The sequence below is a fragment of the Macaca mulatta genome, chromosome 7 (assembly GCF_049350105.2).
Source record: "Macaca mulatta isolate MMU2019108-1 chromosome 7, T2T-MMU8v2.0, whole genome shotgun sequence".
In the NCBI taxonomy this organism is placed as follows: Eukaryota; Metazoa; Chordata; class Mammalia; order Primates; family Cercopithecidae; genus Macaca; species Macaca mulatta.
The window spans coordinates 55,602,443-55,621,621 of record NC_133412.1 but is presented as its reverse complement, the minus strand read 5'-3'; the positions used below and the strand labels follow the sequence as shown (position 1 = coordinate 55,621,621).

The window sequence follows — 19,179 nt, the reverse complement described above, 5'->3', positions numbered from 1 at the left end:
GCCTTGTACAGTTACCATCCAAGGGCATCACCAACAAGTATACTAGGCATTTATCTTTGTCTCTACTAGGCATTTATCTTTACATATGTTGCTCAAAGTCCAAACCGAGGCAGAACATAAATTATGTATATGAGTGTGCTCATGTACTCACAGGATGAATAAAGATTCAAACCCATGACCAATCTAAGGAACATATCCTGCTGTTGACTCTCATTTTAGTATCCATATATGGCCAACTCATTGTAGAGTCCAATCTTAAAATTTCCACACAGTTTCTATGTCTGCAGGTATGGAATAACTTAACCAATAGAGCAAAGGGATGCCAATTTTGTGGGATGGCATACTAAAAGGGTATCCCATCTTTAGGAATTTGAATGAACAAATAGCAATTCCATTTAAGAAATGACCATTAGTACCAAAAAGTGTACATGTAGATCCCTTCTAGGGGGGGGAAAAAAAAAGGAATACATACTACTGCTCATTTGTTGAATATATTTTTTAAAATCTTATTTTCTCTCTCCTCTTTTTTTTGCTTCAGAATTTTATATTTTTATGGTTTTTTGAGACAGAGTCTTGCTCTGTCACCCTGGCTAGAATACACTAGTGTGACCCGAACTTACTGAAACCTGAACTCCTGGGCTTAAGTGATCCTCCTGCCTCAGCCTCCTGAGTAGCTAGGACTACAGGTGTGTGCCATCATGCTCGGCTAATTTTTTTCATTTTTTTAAAAGCAGGGGTCTCACTATTTTGTCCAAGCTGGTCTTGAACTCCTGGGCTCAGGCAATCCTGCCTCAACCTCCCAAAGTGCTAGAACTACAGGCATGAGCCACTATGCCCCACCAAGAATTTATTTATTTTTTATTAAAAAAAAATTTTGAGACAGTATCTTGCTCTATCACCCAGGCTGGCGTGCAGTGGTGTGATAATGGCTCACTGCAGCCTCGCCTCGACTTCCTTGGCTCAAGTGATCCTCCCACTTCAGCCTCCCAAGTAGCTGGGACCACAAGCTCACGCCACCATGCCTGGCTAATTTTTTGTAGTTTTTGTAGATGTAGGGTTTTGTCATGTTGCCCAGACTGGTCTTGAACTCCTGGGCTCCAGCAGTCTGCCTGCCTTGACCTCCCAAAGTGCTAGGCTTACAGGTGTGAGCCATTGCACCTGGCTGAAGAGTTTATTTTTCAATCTATCAAAACCAGGGAGTTACCTGTTTGTATGGTGAGTCCACATCAACATTTAACAGACAACAGTCACTGTGTTATTGAGTGGTGAATATAAAACCTTCCTACTTATGTAGGCTCACATACATACAATGTCTCACTGACTACTTCTAAATTATCATTAGTATTTTCCAGAGAAAAGGAAGATTAAAAATTAAGTTATATTTATTTTGTTCTGAGTGCTATTTTGGGGATGATTTCCTCTAAGTTTCCCACTCACTTTTCAAAACCTTTTGGGAAACTGATGCCCAAGAATACAGCTAATAAGTGACAAAGCTAGAACTGAGGCTAAACCACAAAAACCATGCTCTTCCCATTAAACCATTCTGAAGCAAGCATGAGAAAAAACTGTCTTGAGTCTGTTTTATTTTATTTTTAGAGACATGATCTCTCTGGACTTGAACTGCTGGGCTCAAGCAATCCTTCCACCTAAGCCTCCCAAGTAGCTGGGACTACAGTGACTCTGTTTTCTAATATTATTTACTACATTTAACAACCACGCAACAGGATTCTTAACCAAGTCTCCAACTCATTCATCCAATGTAATCCCATGGTTTTAGTAGTATTGATAAAGTCTGATGACATCTTATTTTTGATGATGTGCTGGCATATAAATATTTATCAGTGAGCACTCACCATTCCCTAACGATCAAGTCTGTTCACAACTTCTCGAACTGTAGCTATGAAGTTTTCATTGTCTTGGGGATTAGCTAAAATAATACTGTGCAGTCTGTTCATATATGAGTCAATGGTGTCCACTGTAGGTGTCTCTCCACTTCCTGAAGTGAGATAAGAATAAAGTAAGAAAATTCTCCCTATTCAGTTTTACCATAAAACACAATTTCAAAGAAATAGTGATTCTAATGTGGTCTGCTCCACAGACATGCTTTTAATTTTAGAGGAGAGACTTTTAGGTCTCAAAGAAATAAATTAGTCTACATACTCTAAATAAACAGATGGGCTATATAATTGCTGATTGGATATATGAGTAGCTGCATGTAACAGAAGGTTAGACTCTCTCAGCTTTCTGCTGACTATCCTCAAAATGAAAGAGTATATAAGAAATACCAGTGTTCATTTTCCCCTCCTTCCCGTTAAAACAAAAACTACAAAGCAAACAAACATACATAAGAGGAAGCACTCTCCTCAAGATTTACTACTCAGTTTCCAGTGTTCTGAATAGCAAATTAAGCTTAAAAGAGAGGAAAACAGATATTAAAATATAAATAGACAAAAATTTGAATGACCAGAGAGCCTGAAACATTGGATGATTTTAGCCAATACTGACATTCTTTTATATCCAGAGGAGAAAAAATGTATTTTAATTAATTTTCCTCTGGAGGAGATTTCAACCTTTCCACACCAGTACTAACATAAATAGCATCCTGCTCCCCACAACACACACACCCCTGTCCCTGACAGTTCTCAGGCAGGAAGACTTACCAGGCAAGGGCATGCTGGCAAAGCTGCTGGTCAGCACCTGCCGCAGGGTCTCCAGGTGCTGCTGTAAGACTGTGTTGCGGCTCCGCTCCTGGATCACATCCACCTCCAGCTTCTCCACTGCTGTGCGCATGCTCTCCACGTGCTTTTGCAGGGCTGCATTCCTCTCCTCAAACTCCATGTTGGATTTGCGAAGCTGGCGGAGCTCTGCCTCCCGAGCTGAGGACATACATCCCACAGAACACATGCAGCACTAGAAGGAGTCTCTGAGGAGTCCCAATGACTCTTACAGGGAAGTTCTGCTTAGCTGCCTCTAATTTAGCTACCCCACCTCATCTCCCTATTCTCATTATGGCATTCCTGATAGCAATTTCAGCAATGAAACGCCTGACTCCCCAGAGCTATTTTAATTCTTAAAGTTAGTCACATTTCATACGTAAGATTGCAACAGTTTCAATTCCCAGTATTTTTTTGTTTGTTAGTTTTTGCTTTTTAAAATTGTACAATGAGAAGCCTGAGGGGTTTTGCAGGGGGATCCTGGGAGACTGGCCAAGCACAGCTGTAGGTACCCATCTTTACTACAATGGGATCAGATTTGCTCTTAGTTATTTTATATTTTGGACTCCCATGTAAGTTTTTATTTGTACAAAGGGTTCCAGGCTCAGAGTCTGAAGACAAGTGAATTTGTGATTTGCATTTATTTCCTTTCATCCAGAGACCAAAGAAGCTTTGACAACAATGGCCTAACTTTCCTTCACTGGTCTTTGAGCAGCTACCTTTACCATAGAGTGCAATATAGGCAGTTCTTCTTCCTTTAGACTAGTCCTAAGGAGGGATAACACTACCATTGCTTTTGAGCAATGCATTTCTTCTGAGAAGTAAGTCCCCTGTCAAAAATCTGAGAAACACAAAAAGAAACTTCAGTAATCACCTTTGCTATGGTTCAAGAATTCCTCTGTAAATATAGGGATGTCAAAAACAGACCGTTCCTTTACCTCTGTTTCTTTCTGTGAATCAAGAGGAACAAAACAGTTAATTCTTAATAGAAGCTAAATTAAATAATAGTGCCTGAAGACAATGATCACGTCTTCTTTAAAAAAGAATAGGGTGAGCAGGAATCAGTCCAGGTGAGTCTGTGAGGGAAATGTATTCATCTTTCCATTGGAATCCAACTTTCATAGAGCTTAAGCAGGTAAAGTATTCACTTCTCTCAGGTGTACAACTACTGTGTAATTAGAAACCTTAAAACAACGTTACGTAAATTTCCCTAATGGAGACTTTGAAGCCAATTCTTAGCCTTGTATTTTGAATAGTCAACAGTATACAGTTGTGAAAGTGATTGCAGTGGGAATTGAGAAAGAGTGTTTTTTTTCAGTCACTTTTGTTGGTTATGCATGTAAAATGTTCCCTAAGATTATGCAATATAAATCTGCAGAGTGGACAATAAGAATTTTAAGCAGAAATCTGACAGCTACGAGCAATAATTATGATATTCCATTGGTTCTTCTATTTACTTATGAGAGGCAGCCTATCTTTGGGGTCTTTCAGATTTTCTTTAGACAAAGGAAAAACAAACAAACAAACATACATACAAGACCACGAAATCAGAAATAACTAGGTTCTAAAAATTAGAAAGCAGAGGATTATGTGAGATACAAAAGAGTAACAAAGCCTAAAATTAATTCACCAATAAGCCATTAAAAGTAAAAAAGCCTCACAAGATCATTGCAAAATATATTCCAGAATGATCTTTAAGAATAAAGTCAATAATTCAAGATGCTTTGGCTGTCACTCCTAAAATGAATTTGAAGTTGAAAGCATTGTGAATATTAATTTTAAGTGTCTTGGCATAGTGTTCAAAATTTTCCATAACAAAGGTGGTAAAATGGCAGGAAGTGAGAAGTGAAGAAACTGTTAGTGAAATCTTAAGATCCCAGGACCTTTATAACATGAAAAACATGCAAACATAATACCTATATTTCATTCCTATAAACAACTGTTCAAAGCTAGACAGAATGTATCTTTCCTACTCTTGTCACCACTGGCTTTTTTTCTTTTTTTTCTGGAGACGGAGTCTTTCTCTGTTGCCTACGGTGGAGTGCAGTGGTGCAATCTCAGCTCACTGCAACCTCCGTCTCTTGGGTTCAAGCAATTCTCCTGCCCCAGCCTCTCAAGTCGCTGGGATTACAGGTGCCTACCACCATGGCTGGCTAATTTTCTGTATTTTTAAAGTAGAGATGGGGTTTTGCCATGTTGGCCAGGCTGGTCTTAACTCCTGACCTCTGGTGATCCACCTGCCTTGGCCTCCCCAAGTGCTGGGATTACAGGCTTGAGCCACCGTGCCCGGCCTCCACTAGTTTTCTAAATCTTTGAACCCCAAAATGACTTGGTGCCCAGTAGAAAAGCTAAGCAGTTCACAGCTTAAGAGGGAAATCTGACACCCGAGCTCCTGTTTTCATAATGGTGGCTGCCTAGTAAGGGGGCTGGGCTGTGTGAACCACCTGCCAATGGCAGCTGAGCAAGAAAGACACTGAAAAGCTATGTAATTTCAGAACACTTAATTTCTACTTTGTATTTTTCTTCCTAACAAAAGAAAGCAAAGTTTCCCAGAACAACTTGAAAATAAACAACAAAATTATCAATTGAAAGTCCCAAGTTTCAACATGCAAAGCTCTACCTCGAGCCAGTTCCTAGGGGATTTCAATGGAAATTAATGTATGAACAAGAAAGGCTGGTTCCAGAAGGAATCTCAGCCATATTTTGCAGTGGCTTTCTCTCAAATTTGCTGGCTTCCCATATGCTTTAACTGTTACTGGGCTGCTGCAGGAAAACAAAACTTATGACACATAATCCCAACACGCACAAGGCATAACAGATACAAACATAAGTCCACAGATGACTTAGCATAAAGACTTAGGACATTATCATCCTATCTTATTTAGTCTCCAACTTAACTGCAGTTACATGAGATCAGTTACCTAGCCATACGTCTCAATATCTGCCAGTTAGATGGGTAAAGTGGAGACGCTTGGCTCCCATTACCATGGTACAAAGATGCCTCTCCAAGGTCTTGACTCTCCTCAGACTGGTAATCTTTTCTCTCCTTTGCCAGAGCAGTCCAAACCAAGCTAATTATGTAAGGGCAGAGGCCAGCACCACATAGGTGCATTAACACACTGCCCCTTGGTACAGATTCTTAGAGCACAAAATAAGAAACATTAAAGCAATTAAATAAAACTGTTCAGTCTCTGAAAGGTAACAGAGAAATTCTACTTAATGGAAGAGTGGTAATAAAAAACATCAGCGCTCTTCCATTACTGAGCACATTTCATGGCATGGAGAGGATCCTCCTGGGGGCTTGGGTGTACTTAAGCTGCTCCAAGGATAGCTCAAGGGATTAAAATCATAAGGATTTGATTACCCTTTCACTGAAAGGGTCTAATTTGTTCAGGCTGAGTGTCATTCTGTCATTTCTCATAAATTAAAGGAGAAACAAAATTATTGTTTCTATCTTAGTTTTCACATAAGATACAGACACTTTCTTGAGAGTAATACTAGCTAACTCTTGGGTCTAGTGGGCTGGCTTTCGATTTGAGAGGAGCAAGAATATTCTTCACTTCGGTTTTCCATTCTGGATATTGAATGGAGGTTAAGAGAAAAGAGGCCCTTTTGAACTGAACCTATCTTGCTGTGATCTAGGCCCAGTGCCAGAATTTCAAAGAGTGTGATATGTGCTTCTCTCAAGAGCCTTTTACTTTGGGAAATGCTCTTAACATTGTGTACCACCCTGAAGTGCCCCACTGCTATGCAGAATGGCTTTCAGGTCAGCATTTCTTCAGCTCTAATATGCCCTCTCCAGTACCTGCCTTGGTAACAATGACTTAGGGATCCAAGTTTCATTTGGAATACAATAGGTTTCTTTACTATACACAAACCAAATAGTTTACTTAACTACCAACACATTTTACTGACATCTCGGGCAACCAGGCCCATTTTTACTTTCAACACTATGTCGTTTATGCTACGTAGCATGGCACTGTGCTGTCAAGAATGCTAGACTATGACACAGAAGGCCTGGGTTTCCGTCACAATTCTGCCTCCAATTTAATTCAGTAAGTGATTCTGGGTAAATTCTTTCCATTCTATATACCGTCTTAGGCAAGTCACTTTCCTCACTGACAAAATGAGGTGGTCACTTGAGAGGATCACTAAGTTTCAGTGTTTTACTCCTCATAGGATAAGTAAAGGGAAATAAGTACGTATTTAGGATCTACGGTCTTTAGACAATGCAAGATATTTGCTCTTTTATTAAAAACTTACTCATACCTCTGCTGGAGCCATTTTACCCACCCTGAGGTCTCCACAAAACCTAGGTCATTTTAAAGTCCTGATTCAATTACTCCTTTCCATGGGCTCCTTCTGTGGCTGCTTTTCACCCACAGTGCTTTAAATTTTTCTGAACTTCTATTATACTAAGAAGTTATATGTAAGAAAATTACTGGGTAACAGTGTTTAAAAACAGTTTTAAAACTTTCAAATCAGTTCTTTTATATTGCAATTGTTCTAAAATTATCTAATTTAGGAAACATATTATTCAGTGAAAAATAAAAATGGCTAAAGTAAGGGACATTAATTGGGTCAACACGCTTACTAAAGGAGCTTTATCCTGCTGTGGGCATACCAACACATGGATTTACAGAACCTACTGTATAACCTTTTAAGAAACAACTATTCGCTCTCCATCTGCTCACTCCTTTTTTTTGTTTGGTTTAACATGTGTCTAGTCTAATCCTGTAACAGGGAAACATAGAGACTCACTTCTTTTCACAAATCACAGACATTACAGAAATTCATATTATACTAATGTATCTGAATAAACACCTTCACTTCTCAAATTATCAGCAGCAGGTTCTACGATACAGACTAAATCTACATGTTTTCTGACTGCAACTATCAAGTTTACTGAAGACAAAAATGTCACATATAGTTTGGCCAGCAAAATTCATAGTGATGAAATGAGTCAGATGATTGACACCTATTCAGACGACTGACTAGAAAATGTGAGCTCTAATGTTTCAGATTACTGTCCAAATTCTCTTTGGTAACTCTTAAGGATAGAGAAGCTATAAAATAGAGAAAAAAAGAAGTACGGAAATTTCATGATATTGATAGTTGGGCACACAGGCAAAGAAAGATAGAAGTAATTATACAAATGTCTGCTAATATGAAAAGTTTGCAACATTATTATGATTTACAATACAAAGAATACATACAAAGTTTCTCCAGCAAAAAAACATAACATTTCATCCGAATTAGAGCATAGAATGTCATATATAATTACATTTATATGGGATCTATCTGAAGAATAAAATGCAAATATTTACTATGTTTCTCACTTTATAGTTCATAGATGGTAATAACATCTATTTGACCTGTGAATCTGAATCTTTTCTCTATGTTTTAAGGTAACCAACATTTCCTTGATTTGGTAAAAAAACAAATACATGTAAAATAGTACATCAGAAAATTCTTTTTGTTCAAATTCCCAGTTATTTCAGGTCAACTTTGAATAGATTCTTGTACAAAAATAATCACTTATGGAATACCTTCTCAAGGTAAGGGTATCATGATAGGTGGTATAGGGTTGGATATAAAGATGAAAACTAGACTGTGCATGTCCGCAAAGAAATTACAACCAAAGAGTGTGAGCCCTTGAATTACCTCAAAACCCCTAGGTCAGATCAGCTAAGCACATAAGAGAAGTATAGAGAGCCATGAAGGTTAAAGGAAGTTGGATGAAACAAAAGTTTGAAGGAGGAAACATAATTTGAAATAACACACACACCTAAATCCCATACACACAGAAACATAGGCCTAAATCCTATCAGTGGGGCTGAACCAAGTGGGAGGAAAGAAACCAGTATACAAACACGTGCTAGTGAAGTGAGGGAATAGGAAAGGAGGTGTAAGAACTGAGACACTGGGCAGGGCATGGTGGCTCACGCCTGTAATCCCATCACTTTGGAAGGCCAAGGCAGGTGGATCACGAGGTCAGGAGATTGAGACCATCCTGGCTAATATGGTGAAACCCTGTCTCTACTAAAAATGCAAAAAAATTAGCTGGGTGTGGTGGCACGAGCCTGTAGTCCCAGCTACTTGGGAGGCTGACGCAGGAGAATCGCTTGAACCTAGGAGGCAGAGGTTGCAGTGAGCCGAGATTGTGCCACTGCACTCCAGCCTGGGCAACAGAGTGAGACTCTATCTCAAAAACAAAACAAAACAAAACAAAACAAACAAAAAAATGAGATACTGGTGCTTGTGCTCTATCGACATTGTAGCTGAACAGTTCATTTTAAGCAAATGCTGGATTCTTTAAATAACAACTTTTCTGAGAGTCAGATTAAAGTATGTGGTGATGATAAACTATGGTCAAGTTATAGCTTTCAACTAGCCCTGATTTCTATACTTCATTCCAAATTCCAGCCATCTTTGGCATTTAAAGCCAATAAAATTCTTAGATCACAGGAAAGGATTGAGGTTAGGGGATGTAGTTCAATGACAGACACACAACGTAAGTGTCTGCCATATGCTAAGAACCCCCAAGCTAAAGTATCTCATTTAATCTGAATTATGATATAGGAAATACTCTGCATTCCTTAAAAAAAAAAATCCAGTAGCATTTCAAAAAGCAACATTATTATAAATACATATATGTGGTATGTAGACAGATGGCTAATTACCTCATGATCATGAGTGGCCTGCCGGGCTGCATCTAAAAATATAAAAGAATAAGAGAACATTACATTTAAAAAGAAAGCAATAACCAAATCGAAGTGTATGACTGTGCCAAACTATAAAACCTGCTGATATATGTAGATTCTCATAACATATTATATTTTTCCTTAAGGCTTTATTAATCGGTCAGCCAACAAAAGTAAGGGAACCCCATACCTACAGAATTAGAATTCATTATTAGGCATAAGAGAAACAGCAGACACAGTTTTTAACTTTAGGGAGAACAGGGTGAAAGAGTAGACAGAAGACACAAACCAAAGACTACTTGTACAACATCTATAATTTTAGCAGGCCAGATGCCCAAGTAGAGAGAAGATGTGATGGCTAAGGAAAAATAGACTAGTTGTGGATGGTGCTTCAAAAATGACACATGAAAGTCTTAGAAGTGTTAAAGGCAAGTTACTGTTACTGATATAATTTTGTAGATAGGTTTGCTTATAGGCAGAGAAATGCCTAAACTGGGAATCAGGAAAAGGGCAGGCAGGCAACTAACAGGGGGCTTGGAGGACAAGCCAAAATCATCGATAACAGACATGGAAACCCAGTTGAAATTTCTAAATGAGAGCAATGTGATTTTAATAAAATTCCAAAATAATGCTTGTAAGTGAATACTGGATAGTGGAGAGAAAACAGAAACACGTCTTTTCTAGTTACCACTCTTAACAGTTGGTTTTATGACAGACACTCCATCACCCACAACAAATTACAAATACATTTGGTTCTGGTTTTGATACCTTGCCTATGAGATTTGCCTTTCTGACGGTCCTGGGTTTTCCTACTGAAGACCTTGTAGGCCTCGGTTTTCTGATACTGTTCCAGTTCCTTCATGTAGCGCTCCTTATCTCTGTCTGCTTCATCAAGGTAGCGCTAGGAAAGAAACACAGAATTATTTTCAAGAAAATGAGATCTTATTTAAATAAAATTAAACTACCTATTTGAAGAAAATGAGACAATTAGAACATGGGAAGAAAAGAATATAGGGAATATGCCTTAAAAAAGAATCAGAAAAATAAGAGTTGTATGAATAGAATAAAATATAACCTCTCAATTATAAAAGAAATAGGTCATTATGAGTTTTTAGACTAATTATTGCCTTTTCTAACCTAATGAAGACAAGTTCTACTGAGATCATTCTTATAAAAAATTCATGAAGATGATTAGAGTTATTCTTCTAACTCTATAGATAGAACTCTACATGGCCACTAGAGCCATCCTCATGAGATCTGCACACCACATAGGCACACTTAGTCTTCCCAGGGGAAGGAATAGAATATTACTTTGTTTTGCTGTCTCCAGCCCATTTTGAGGGGATGATGTCATACATCAATTGGCCCTTTAAGAGCCAGAAGATTGGAGCAATGAAGCTAGGAGACACAAAGAACGTAAAAATAATGATCTCATCCTATGGACCTAAAAATGGACTACTCTGAGAGAACCTCTATCTACATGCTTTGATTGCTTTGTGCTATTAATTATTTAAACAAAGTTCATTGCTCTACCAGGATTATTTTGTTTAATGCTTTGCCCTTTTCATTCATCAAAAGGAAGTATAAGAAAGTATAAAAATACTGCTTCTAAATGAATGGAAAACACACTCAGAAATCATATTAAACACCTTGTCCCACATAAGAGCCAGATGTAGGGGATACCCAACTGGCCAAATCTGGTACAATTTAAGCACCAAAATAATTAAGTATAGTAATACAATATAAACTAGTAGAAGAAACTTCATACGATTATTAGTATGATTTATAATAGACATAATACCAATGATTTGTTACCATACAAATACAATAAATGGGGGTATACATGGGGGTAGGAGCATGGTGGCTCACGCCTATAATCCCAACACTTTGGGAGGCTGAGGTGGGTGGATCACTTGAGGTCAGGAGTTCAAGACCAGCCTGGTCAACATGCTGAAACCCCATCTCTACTAAAAATACAAAAATTAGCTGGGTGTGCGTGGTGGTGCACGCCTGTAGTCCCAGCTACGTGGGAAGCTGAGGCTAGAGAATCACTTGAATCTGGGAGGCAGAGGGTGCAATGAGGTGAGATTGCACCACTGCACTCCAGCTTGGGCGACAGAGCAAGACTCCATCTCAAAAAACAAACAAACAAACAAACAAATAAATAAATAAATAAATGGAGGTAGGGGATCGGGCATGGTGGCTCATATCTGTAATCAAAGGATGTTGGGAGGCTAAGGCAAGAGGATTGCTTGAGCCCAGATGTTTGAGTCCAGGCTGGGCAACAAAGTGAGATCCCATCTCTACAAAACATAAAATAATTAGCCAGGTTTGGTGGTATGTGCTACTCAGGAGGCTGAGGTGGGAGGGGTGCTTGAGCCCAGGAGGTCAAGGTTGCAGTAAGCCGAGATCTTGCTTAGATTAGAATGCTGAAGGCTAACTGGTAAATGTGAAGGGAGTGCTGGAGTTGGAAAAATCATCACGTTGTAACCATAATGATAAAGATTAAATCAGGCAAAAATAATCAATGGATGCTAAATCTAGTGGAAAATGTTGATGTAGAACACACTATTTGCATGTTCTTAAATTGTCTCCCCATAGATTACTAATGACAAAGAGAATTTAAATCATGTACCAGGTAAGCAAAATTAATATTACCAGTGAGAAACAAAAGGACATTGTGTGCCTGCATATGTGATATACCGCCTATGCAAGTCATTCCACCAAGAATGCGTAACCTCAATCTAATCATGAGGAAACATCTGAAAAATACACAATAAGCAATGTTCTGTTAAAGGTAAAAGAAGCGGGGGAAGCAGAAGGGAACTGTATTTTAAAAAAAATATCAATGTTATAAAAGAAAAAGAAAGACTATGGAAATATCCCAGTTTAAGCTAAAGAAACTTGACTACTAAACACAAAACCTGACCCTAGACTGGAACCTGTCCTGGAATGGAAAAATGTTATAAAGAAATGAGGTTAGGTCAACATATGGATGACAGATTAAAGTATTGTTAATGAAAAATTATGAAATTGATGACTATACTATGGTTATATAAGAAAATATTCTTTGAAATAAACACTGAAATATTCTGGGGGTAAAGGGCTACAATGTATATAATTTATCCTCACATGATTAAAACAAAATTTTGTGTGTCTGGGTGTACACATGCAAGTGTGTGTGTGTGAGAGTGAGAGAGAGAGAAAGACTGAGCACGCAAAAGCGTAAGAAAGACTGAGCATATTATAAGTGCATATCGAAATGGAGAAATGGAATAAAATGTGTTAACAATAGGTGAATCTGGGCAAAGAGTGTTTGGATGTTCTTTGTACTATTTTTATGTTTGTAACTTTTTGTACATTTGAAATTATTTCCACAAAAAAGTTAATAAAACAAAAACAAACACAAAACCTTTGTCCTACGTAATAGTGGTTATCCCAAGAAATAACCACTGTTATTTTTACATTTTTGATTATACACTTCTGTATTCTCTGAAAAGGATCTAAATAATGAGCACACATTAATTTTAAAATAAAGAAAAATAAAAAAGAAAAGAATAACATAGTATGTACAGCCCACTATCCTTTTCTACAGTAGTGCCAAAACAATGGATAATATTCACTGCCTTCTGCTAGCTTGCTACTACTAACACAGAGCTTCAAAAGTCGCAACTGAATCTGATCTCTTTGAAAATTTCTGAAGTCAATTAATTCCCAGGGGAGTATTTTTCAATTTGGTTTTAGTGTGTCTGGAATCCTTTCTAAAAAGTGTAAGTCATAAAAGAGTTTAAGACATAAAAGAAATATAGATATCTTTCAGATGCTGGGAATGCTGGGAACTTTTAACCCAAAGCAACTCCCACAATCATGACCATTTAGTGGTATTTCAACCAGCTCATGGCTATCTTGTCCATAATTCCTCTCGAATCTCTAACAAATGGATTCATTTCAGTTTGCCAATCAGGTTAGTTTCTGTCTTAGAGGAGAAAGAATTCAAGTTGTTCTTGCTTTATTTTCAATAGCAGGTTAATTTGCCAGACTCTAGTTTAAAAAATGTATTAAAGCAGTAACATTTTTTTCTTAAAAATCTTATGTGAACTGCAGAATTGTGTCAAGTGACTTTTTCTCATTTAATTCACAACTTTTCATTTAACTCAGTGGAATATATTTTATTGGTAGATTTCTTAATACTGAACCACTTACAAAAATCTTATGTGACCTCAGCGCATAAAAAGTGGTACTGCTTTGGTTGAGGGGAGTCCTAGACTCCTTCCCTGCTCACACCCCTCGAACAAATAGTTTAAAAATCACTAAGTTAGAGAAAACTGCTATGATGGACCCTGCTTTTCTGGTCGCCTAGGCACTGTGACAAAATTGCAGAATCAACTGTCCATCCTCTTTGCTTTTCTTTTGGAAGTTATTTCTGAGATATAATCAAAACCAAACAAAGAGTCAGGAATAAGAACAATTACCTGTTTTTCCTCAGGAGGCAGTTTACTCCATTCATTGCCTAACATCCTTGTGATTTCTGGAAATGGGACTTCTGGTCTCTTTGCTCGAAGCTGTTCTCGACGCTCATTCATGAACCGAACATATCCTGTAAGAGGGGATTTGGGTGCATTGCTGTCTCGAAGAGGTTTCTTCCTCTTTCTTCCTTTGGACCAACCTCCTCGTTTACTTCGTTGCTACAAAACAAAACAAAATAAAAAACCAAAAACCAAACAACAACCATCTCCCAAAATAACCCAACAACAACAAAAATAAACAACAACCAACAAAACAGGATTAAGAGTTGCAATTTGGCCCTGGATATTCAAAGCTCTCCATATCTGTTGTAGCTATTATAAATGACAGCAATGCAATTTTCGAGGAACTCCAAATGCTTCACTTGCAAACTCTTTTACATACCACACTACAAAATCTTGCATTAAAGGGCTATTTTTGTGCTAATCACAATGTGTGAGAATAAAAGGTGCCATGATCACTCAGCTTTGACCTTCATATGCATATGACTGTCCCACAGACAACTGTCAGGTCCTGATTCCTGACAGGAGAGTGTCCAAATGGGAAATACAGCAGCACATGCAGCATTGTGGTAGAGAGGCAGACGTTGTCAGATCAGAGTGAGATGGTGTCACACGCACCAGGCAAAGGAAGAAACAAGTTGTAGCAGAGATTAAAAATAACTCACAAAGGGAGCTGCTCATTGGTAACTTTCAAAGACTAGCTTATTTCCCATAGCAGATAGCAAATGGAATATTACATTAATATCTAAGTCTCAGAAAAATTTCAGTAAGTATATCTGAAATGAAGATGAGGTCTTTGGCTTGACAATTTGTTCCTTTAGATGTAAATTTAATTTTAATTTTTTTTTTTTTTTGAGGTAGAGTTTTGCTCTTCTTGCCCAGGATAGAGTGCAATGGTGCTATCTCGGCTCACTGCAACCTCTGCCTCCCAGGTTCAAGCGTTTCTCCTGCCTTAGTCTCCCAAGTAGCTGGGATTACAGGCAGGCACCACCACACTCAGCTAATTTTTGTATTTTCAACAGAGATGGGGTTTTGCCATGTTGATCAGGCTAGTCTTGAACTGCTGACCTCAGGTGATCCAACCACCTCAGCCTCCCAAAGTGCTGGGATTATAGGCATGAGCCTCTGCACCCAGCCTAGATGTACATTTTGTAGTCAGAGGTCTTTATATGTTGAGTTACCAGTTAAATCAAAAGATTGAATCACCTCTGAAAAAAAACTAAAGAAACGAAAAGGACTGAGGTACCACTGATGTTTCACCAGAGCCCTTTTTCTTGGCCCTTTAAATAAGATGTAAGGTACATCATATTTTCACTTCATAATTTTACAAATACACACAGCCCTATCAGTTAATGTTTCATGGAAACAATAATTCTTATTTCAGACAGGAAAAAGATAAATAAACAAGGACAAAAATATCTAAATACTAACTGTAGTACTCTACTCCTCCAAATGTATATAAAATAAAATGGTATGATAATTCACCATTGGGCAAATTATGTATTTGGTATTAGTTTTTTTTTCTTTTTTTTTTTACCTAGTTACATTAAAGTTACTATGGGCTGGCACAGTGGTTCACACCTGTAAACCCAGCACTTTGGAGGGCCAAGGCAGGCGGATCACTTGAGGTCAGAATTTCGAGACCAACCTGGTCAACATGGGGAAACTCCATCTCCACTAAAAATACAAAATTGCCCAGGCATGATGGCATGCGCCTGTAATCCCAGATACTTGGGAAGCTGAGGCAGGAGAATAGCTTGAACCTGGGAAGGCAGAGTTTGCAGCGAGCTGAAATTGTGCCACTGCACTCCAGCCTGGGCAACAGAATAAGGCTCCATCTCAAAAAAAACAATTTGGGTTTAAGGTATTTAAGAAGCTTTAAGCATTCATTATAATCTTTTAAAATGCCAATAGGAGAGATAAAAAATGAATTTTTTTTTGTTTGAGACAAAGTCTCACTCTGTAGCCCAGGCTGGAGTGCAGTATCTTGGCTCACTGCAACCTCTACCTCCAGGTTCAAGAGATTCTCCTGCCTCAGCCTCCCAAGTAGCTGGAATTACAGGCACCTACCACTGTACCTGGCTAATTTTTTGTATTTTTTAGTAGAGACGGGTTTCACCATGTTGGCCAGGCTGGTTTTGAACTCCTGACCTCAGGTAATCCGCACGCCTTGGCCTCCCAAAGTGCTAGGATTACAGGCATGAGCCACCAGGCCCAGCCAGCTTTTTTAAAATAAGAAAAAAGACAAAAATCAATGGTGGCACTCTTTATTGGCTTAAAAAAAAAAAAAAAAAAAAAAAGAGTGCCTTAAAACACTGACAATGTAATCAGTTATTTGTAAGAAACACTGAAAGTCCAACAAGGGCATGACTGCCCAGGCTCATATGCCTTTGTGTGAGTTAGGGAAAGGTACTCCTTATGGGAGGGTGAAGGATTTGGTAAGTAGTATGAATCCTTTGGGCACATAGGGCTCCAGGCAGCAGGGCTTGGTGAGCAGAGTGTGGCCTTGAGTAAGGGCATGTACACTTCTTATTACTTACTTATTAATGATTAAATCATTCACTCATTCAACAAGTATTTGTTGAACATCTAATATGAGGTAGGTATTTCTTAGGGAACAGGGAAAGAAGAGTCTACCTGTCTATGCCATTAAAATTATTAATATGGTTTAGTATAAAACAAGAAATAGAAAACAGAAAATTTTGCAGGTATCAGCCTAAGAATATAAGAAGGTTAGTTGATCAGCACCTTGATCAACACACCTTCCTTGTGACTGCTTCTTCAGAAGTTTCAGAGGATAGGAACAGAAGGAGATACTTCAGCTTACCTCATCTTCATGCCTCTGTTCATTGCCTTCTGCTGCATTTGAAGACTCACTCTGAAGCAACTGACCTTGGGAGAGATCCTCCACAAATTCTGGATTGTTGGTGGATGATGTGGCGCCACTACTGTATGGAACCTCTGGGTGATTTAACCTGAATAATAGGCAGAAGTATCAACAACACAAAAACTCCACCTGTTTACTAAGGTTCTAGATAAATTTCCCTGCCAGCAAAAGCACATGCCAGTCCTTGAATTAATTCCCCCAGTAATCTGTATAAATGTAAACAATGTCTTCACAGAAGTTACAGGGTGTTTTAAAAAACTGGTTTCAGTGCTTGATTAAGCCAGGTCAGTTCCATGAAGACATCTCCTACCAAAACCAACTATAATCTTCTTCAAAAAGATGATCTCCTCTAAACACAGACTTCATGTTTTAGTTCTGAATATGCAGTAGAATCTGACTTTTACATGCTACCTTTCATGTATCTCCAATGTAAAGGGAAAACACTATTAACGAAAAAAGTGAATAGCAATGGGAGTTGTAGAGGCAGTTTGCCAACTATCACAAAAGAGTTCTTAAAGGGTGTAAGAAAAAATCTCTTAATGGTACATTTCATTGGCTATTTCTTCTTGGATTATAGCGTTTACTGACAATTAGATCATCTAAGAACAATATCAAGTTCAGTAAGTTCAGGTATACATGTTAATAAATCAGACAGATATACTTATTTCCTGCTCCCACTATACTGTTCCAGATGAGTTAGCAAACCAGATTTCACCCTTCTGAAGAGCGAACACAAGAAGCTACAGATGATGGTAGGGTCTTAGGTGGACTTATCTTATTACATGTGGACAAAGGAATAGAAGGAAAGGTAACGCCATGTGCTAGTGAGTATTTTTGTTTTCGTTTTTGACCGAGGGAGGAGTTGGGAAAGCAAGAGTGGTAGAAAGATGGATAATAGAGTAATATTCAGTCATTATTCTGAAAGAATGCACAACCCATAGTGTTATAGAGAATCATTACAATGCAACATAAGTACTAAAATAAAGGCTTGTTAAAAGTACCATAAAGGTATGGTAGAGTGTATGATGAATTTTGTATGTATGGAGGGATGTGAAGAAAGAATTTATAGAGGAGGTCCTAAAAGATGAGTATGTATTCATCAAGGTAAACAACACCATTCCAGATAGAACTGGGTATAAAAGGAGAAAGGGAGACTATCAAGAGGTTACTGTAATAGATTAAGTGAGAGACAAAGGCAGGCAGGATTCCGAGCAGAAGGAAAGCTAAGAGATACTTAAGAGGCAGAATGGCTAGGTGTGGTGCCTCACGCCTGTAATCCCAGCACTTTGGGAGGCTGAGGCAGGTGGATCACTTGAGGTCAGGAATTCAAAACCAGACTGGCCAACATGGTGAAACCCTGTCTCTACTAAAAATAAAAAAATTAGCTGGGCATGATGGCAGTGCCTGTAATCCTAGCTACTGGGGAGGCTGAGGCAGGAGAATCGCTTGAACCTGGGAGATGGAGGTTGCAGTGAACCGAGATCACGCCACTGCACTCCAGCCTGGATGACAGAATAAGACTCTGTCTCAAAAAAAAAAAAAAAAAAAAAAAAAAAAGGTAGAATGGAGAGAACTTAATAACTGATTGACTTTAATAGTGAAAGAAAAGAAGAGTCAAAGGTAATTCTGAGGCTTCCAATTGATGGTTATGTACTTAATATTAACCAAGGTAAGAACAGGGGTATGTATGTGTGTGTGGACAGACAGACAAGAAAATGATAAATGTGAAACACTTGTAATATAATTAAGTAGAAATGTACTACAGACAACTGGAAACATGCCCCAGGAAAACAGAAGTGGAACAAAAGGGCATAAAGATAGACTTGAGAGGCGTTAGCCCATGGAAATAATGGGCAGTGCTAGATATTCTCCAGAAAGACAGTAAGAAGGAAAAGTCAGGATAGAACTCGGCTGAAGCAATATCATTGTATGAGCAAGGTAAAAAAACTAGGAAGGAGATTGAGAAGGGCATTAAGATAACTGGAGAGAAGACGACTGCAGAGGCCAAGGCAGGAAGACTTTTGAGAAGGGTAGTGGCTAATCAAGTAAAAAGTTGCAGATGTTAAATAAGATAGGCCAAAAAGTATCTGCTAAATTTGAAGACCTGAAGGTCACTGCCAATTTTAGTTAAGTATAGTTTTAGTGGAATTATGAGAATAAATCCCAGATTACAGTGGACCGAGAAATGGATGAAAACAGGAAGCAGACTGTCTTGGGACTGAAAGCAATTATACTTTTCTGACCCTTTCTAGGAAACATAATAGATGATTTTAGCAGGAGATTCCTACATTTTTGAGGTCCTTTAAAAAAGGTTAAGTAAAAGAAGCTATGAAATCAATGCCAATCAT

At 38.3% G+C, this 19,179-nt stretch overlaps 1 protein-coding gene across 4 annotated transcripts in view; it reads right to left on the bottom strand.

The window, feature by feature from the left end:
• HMG20A (high mobility group 20A) overlaps positions 1–19,179 on the bottom strand; it is a 69,707-nt gene that overhangs the window by 4,743 nt on the left and 45,785 nt on the right. For all 4 annotated transcript variants that reach the window (XM_077938505.1, XM_015142768.3, XM_015142769.3 and 1 more), the window contains 7 exon segments: positions 16,772–16,919; positions 13,891–14,103; positions 10,187–10,319; positions 9,398–9,429; positions 3,589–3,664; positions 2,661–2,876; positions 1,854–1,996 (listed from right to left, as the gene is read on the bottom strand). In XM_077938505.1, coding sequence (XP_077794631.1) covers positions 1,860–1,996; positions 2,661–2,876; positions 3,589–3,664; positions 9,398–9,429; positions 10,187–10,319; positions 13,891–14,103; positions 16,772–16,919 — 955 coding nt within the window. In that variant the 3' untranslated portion in view covers positions 1,854–1,859.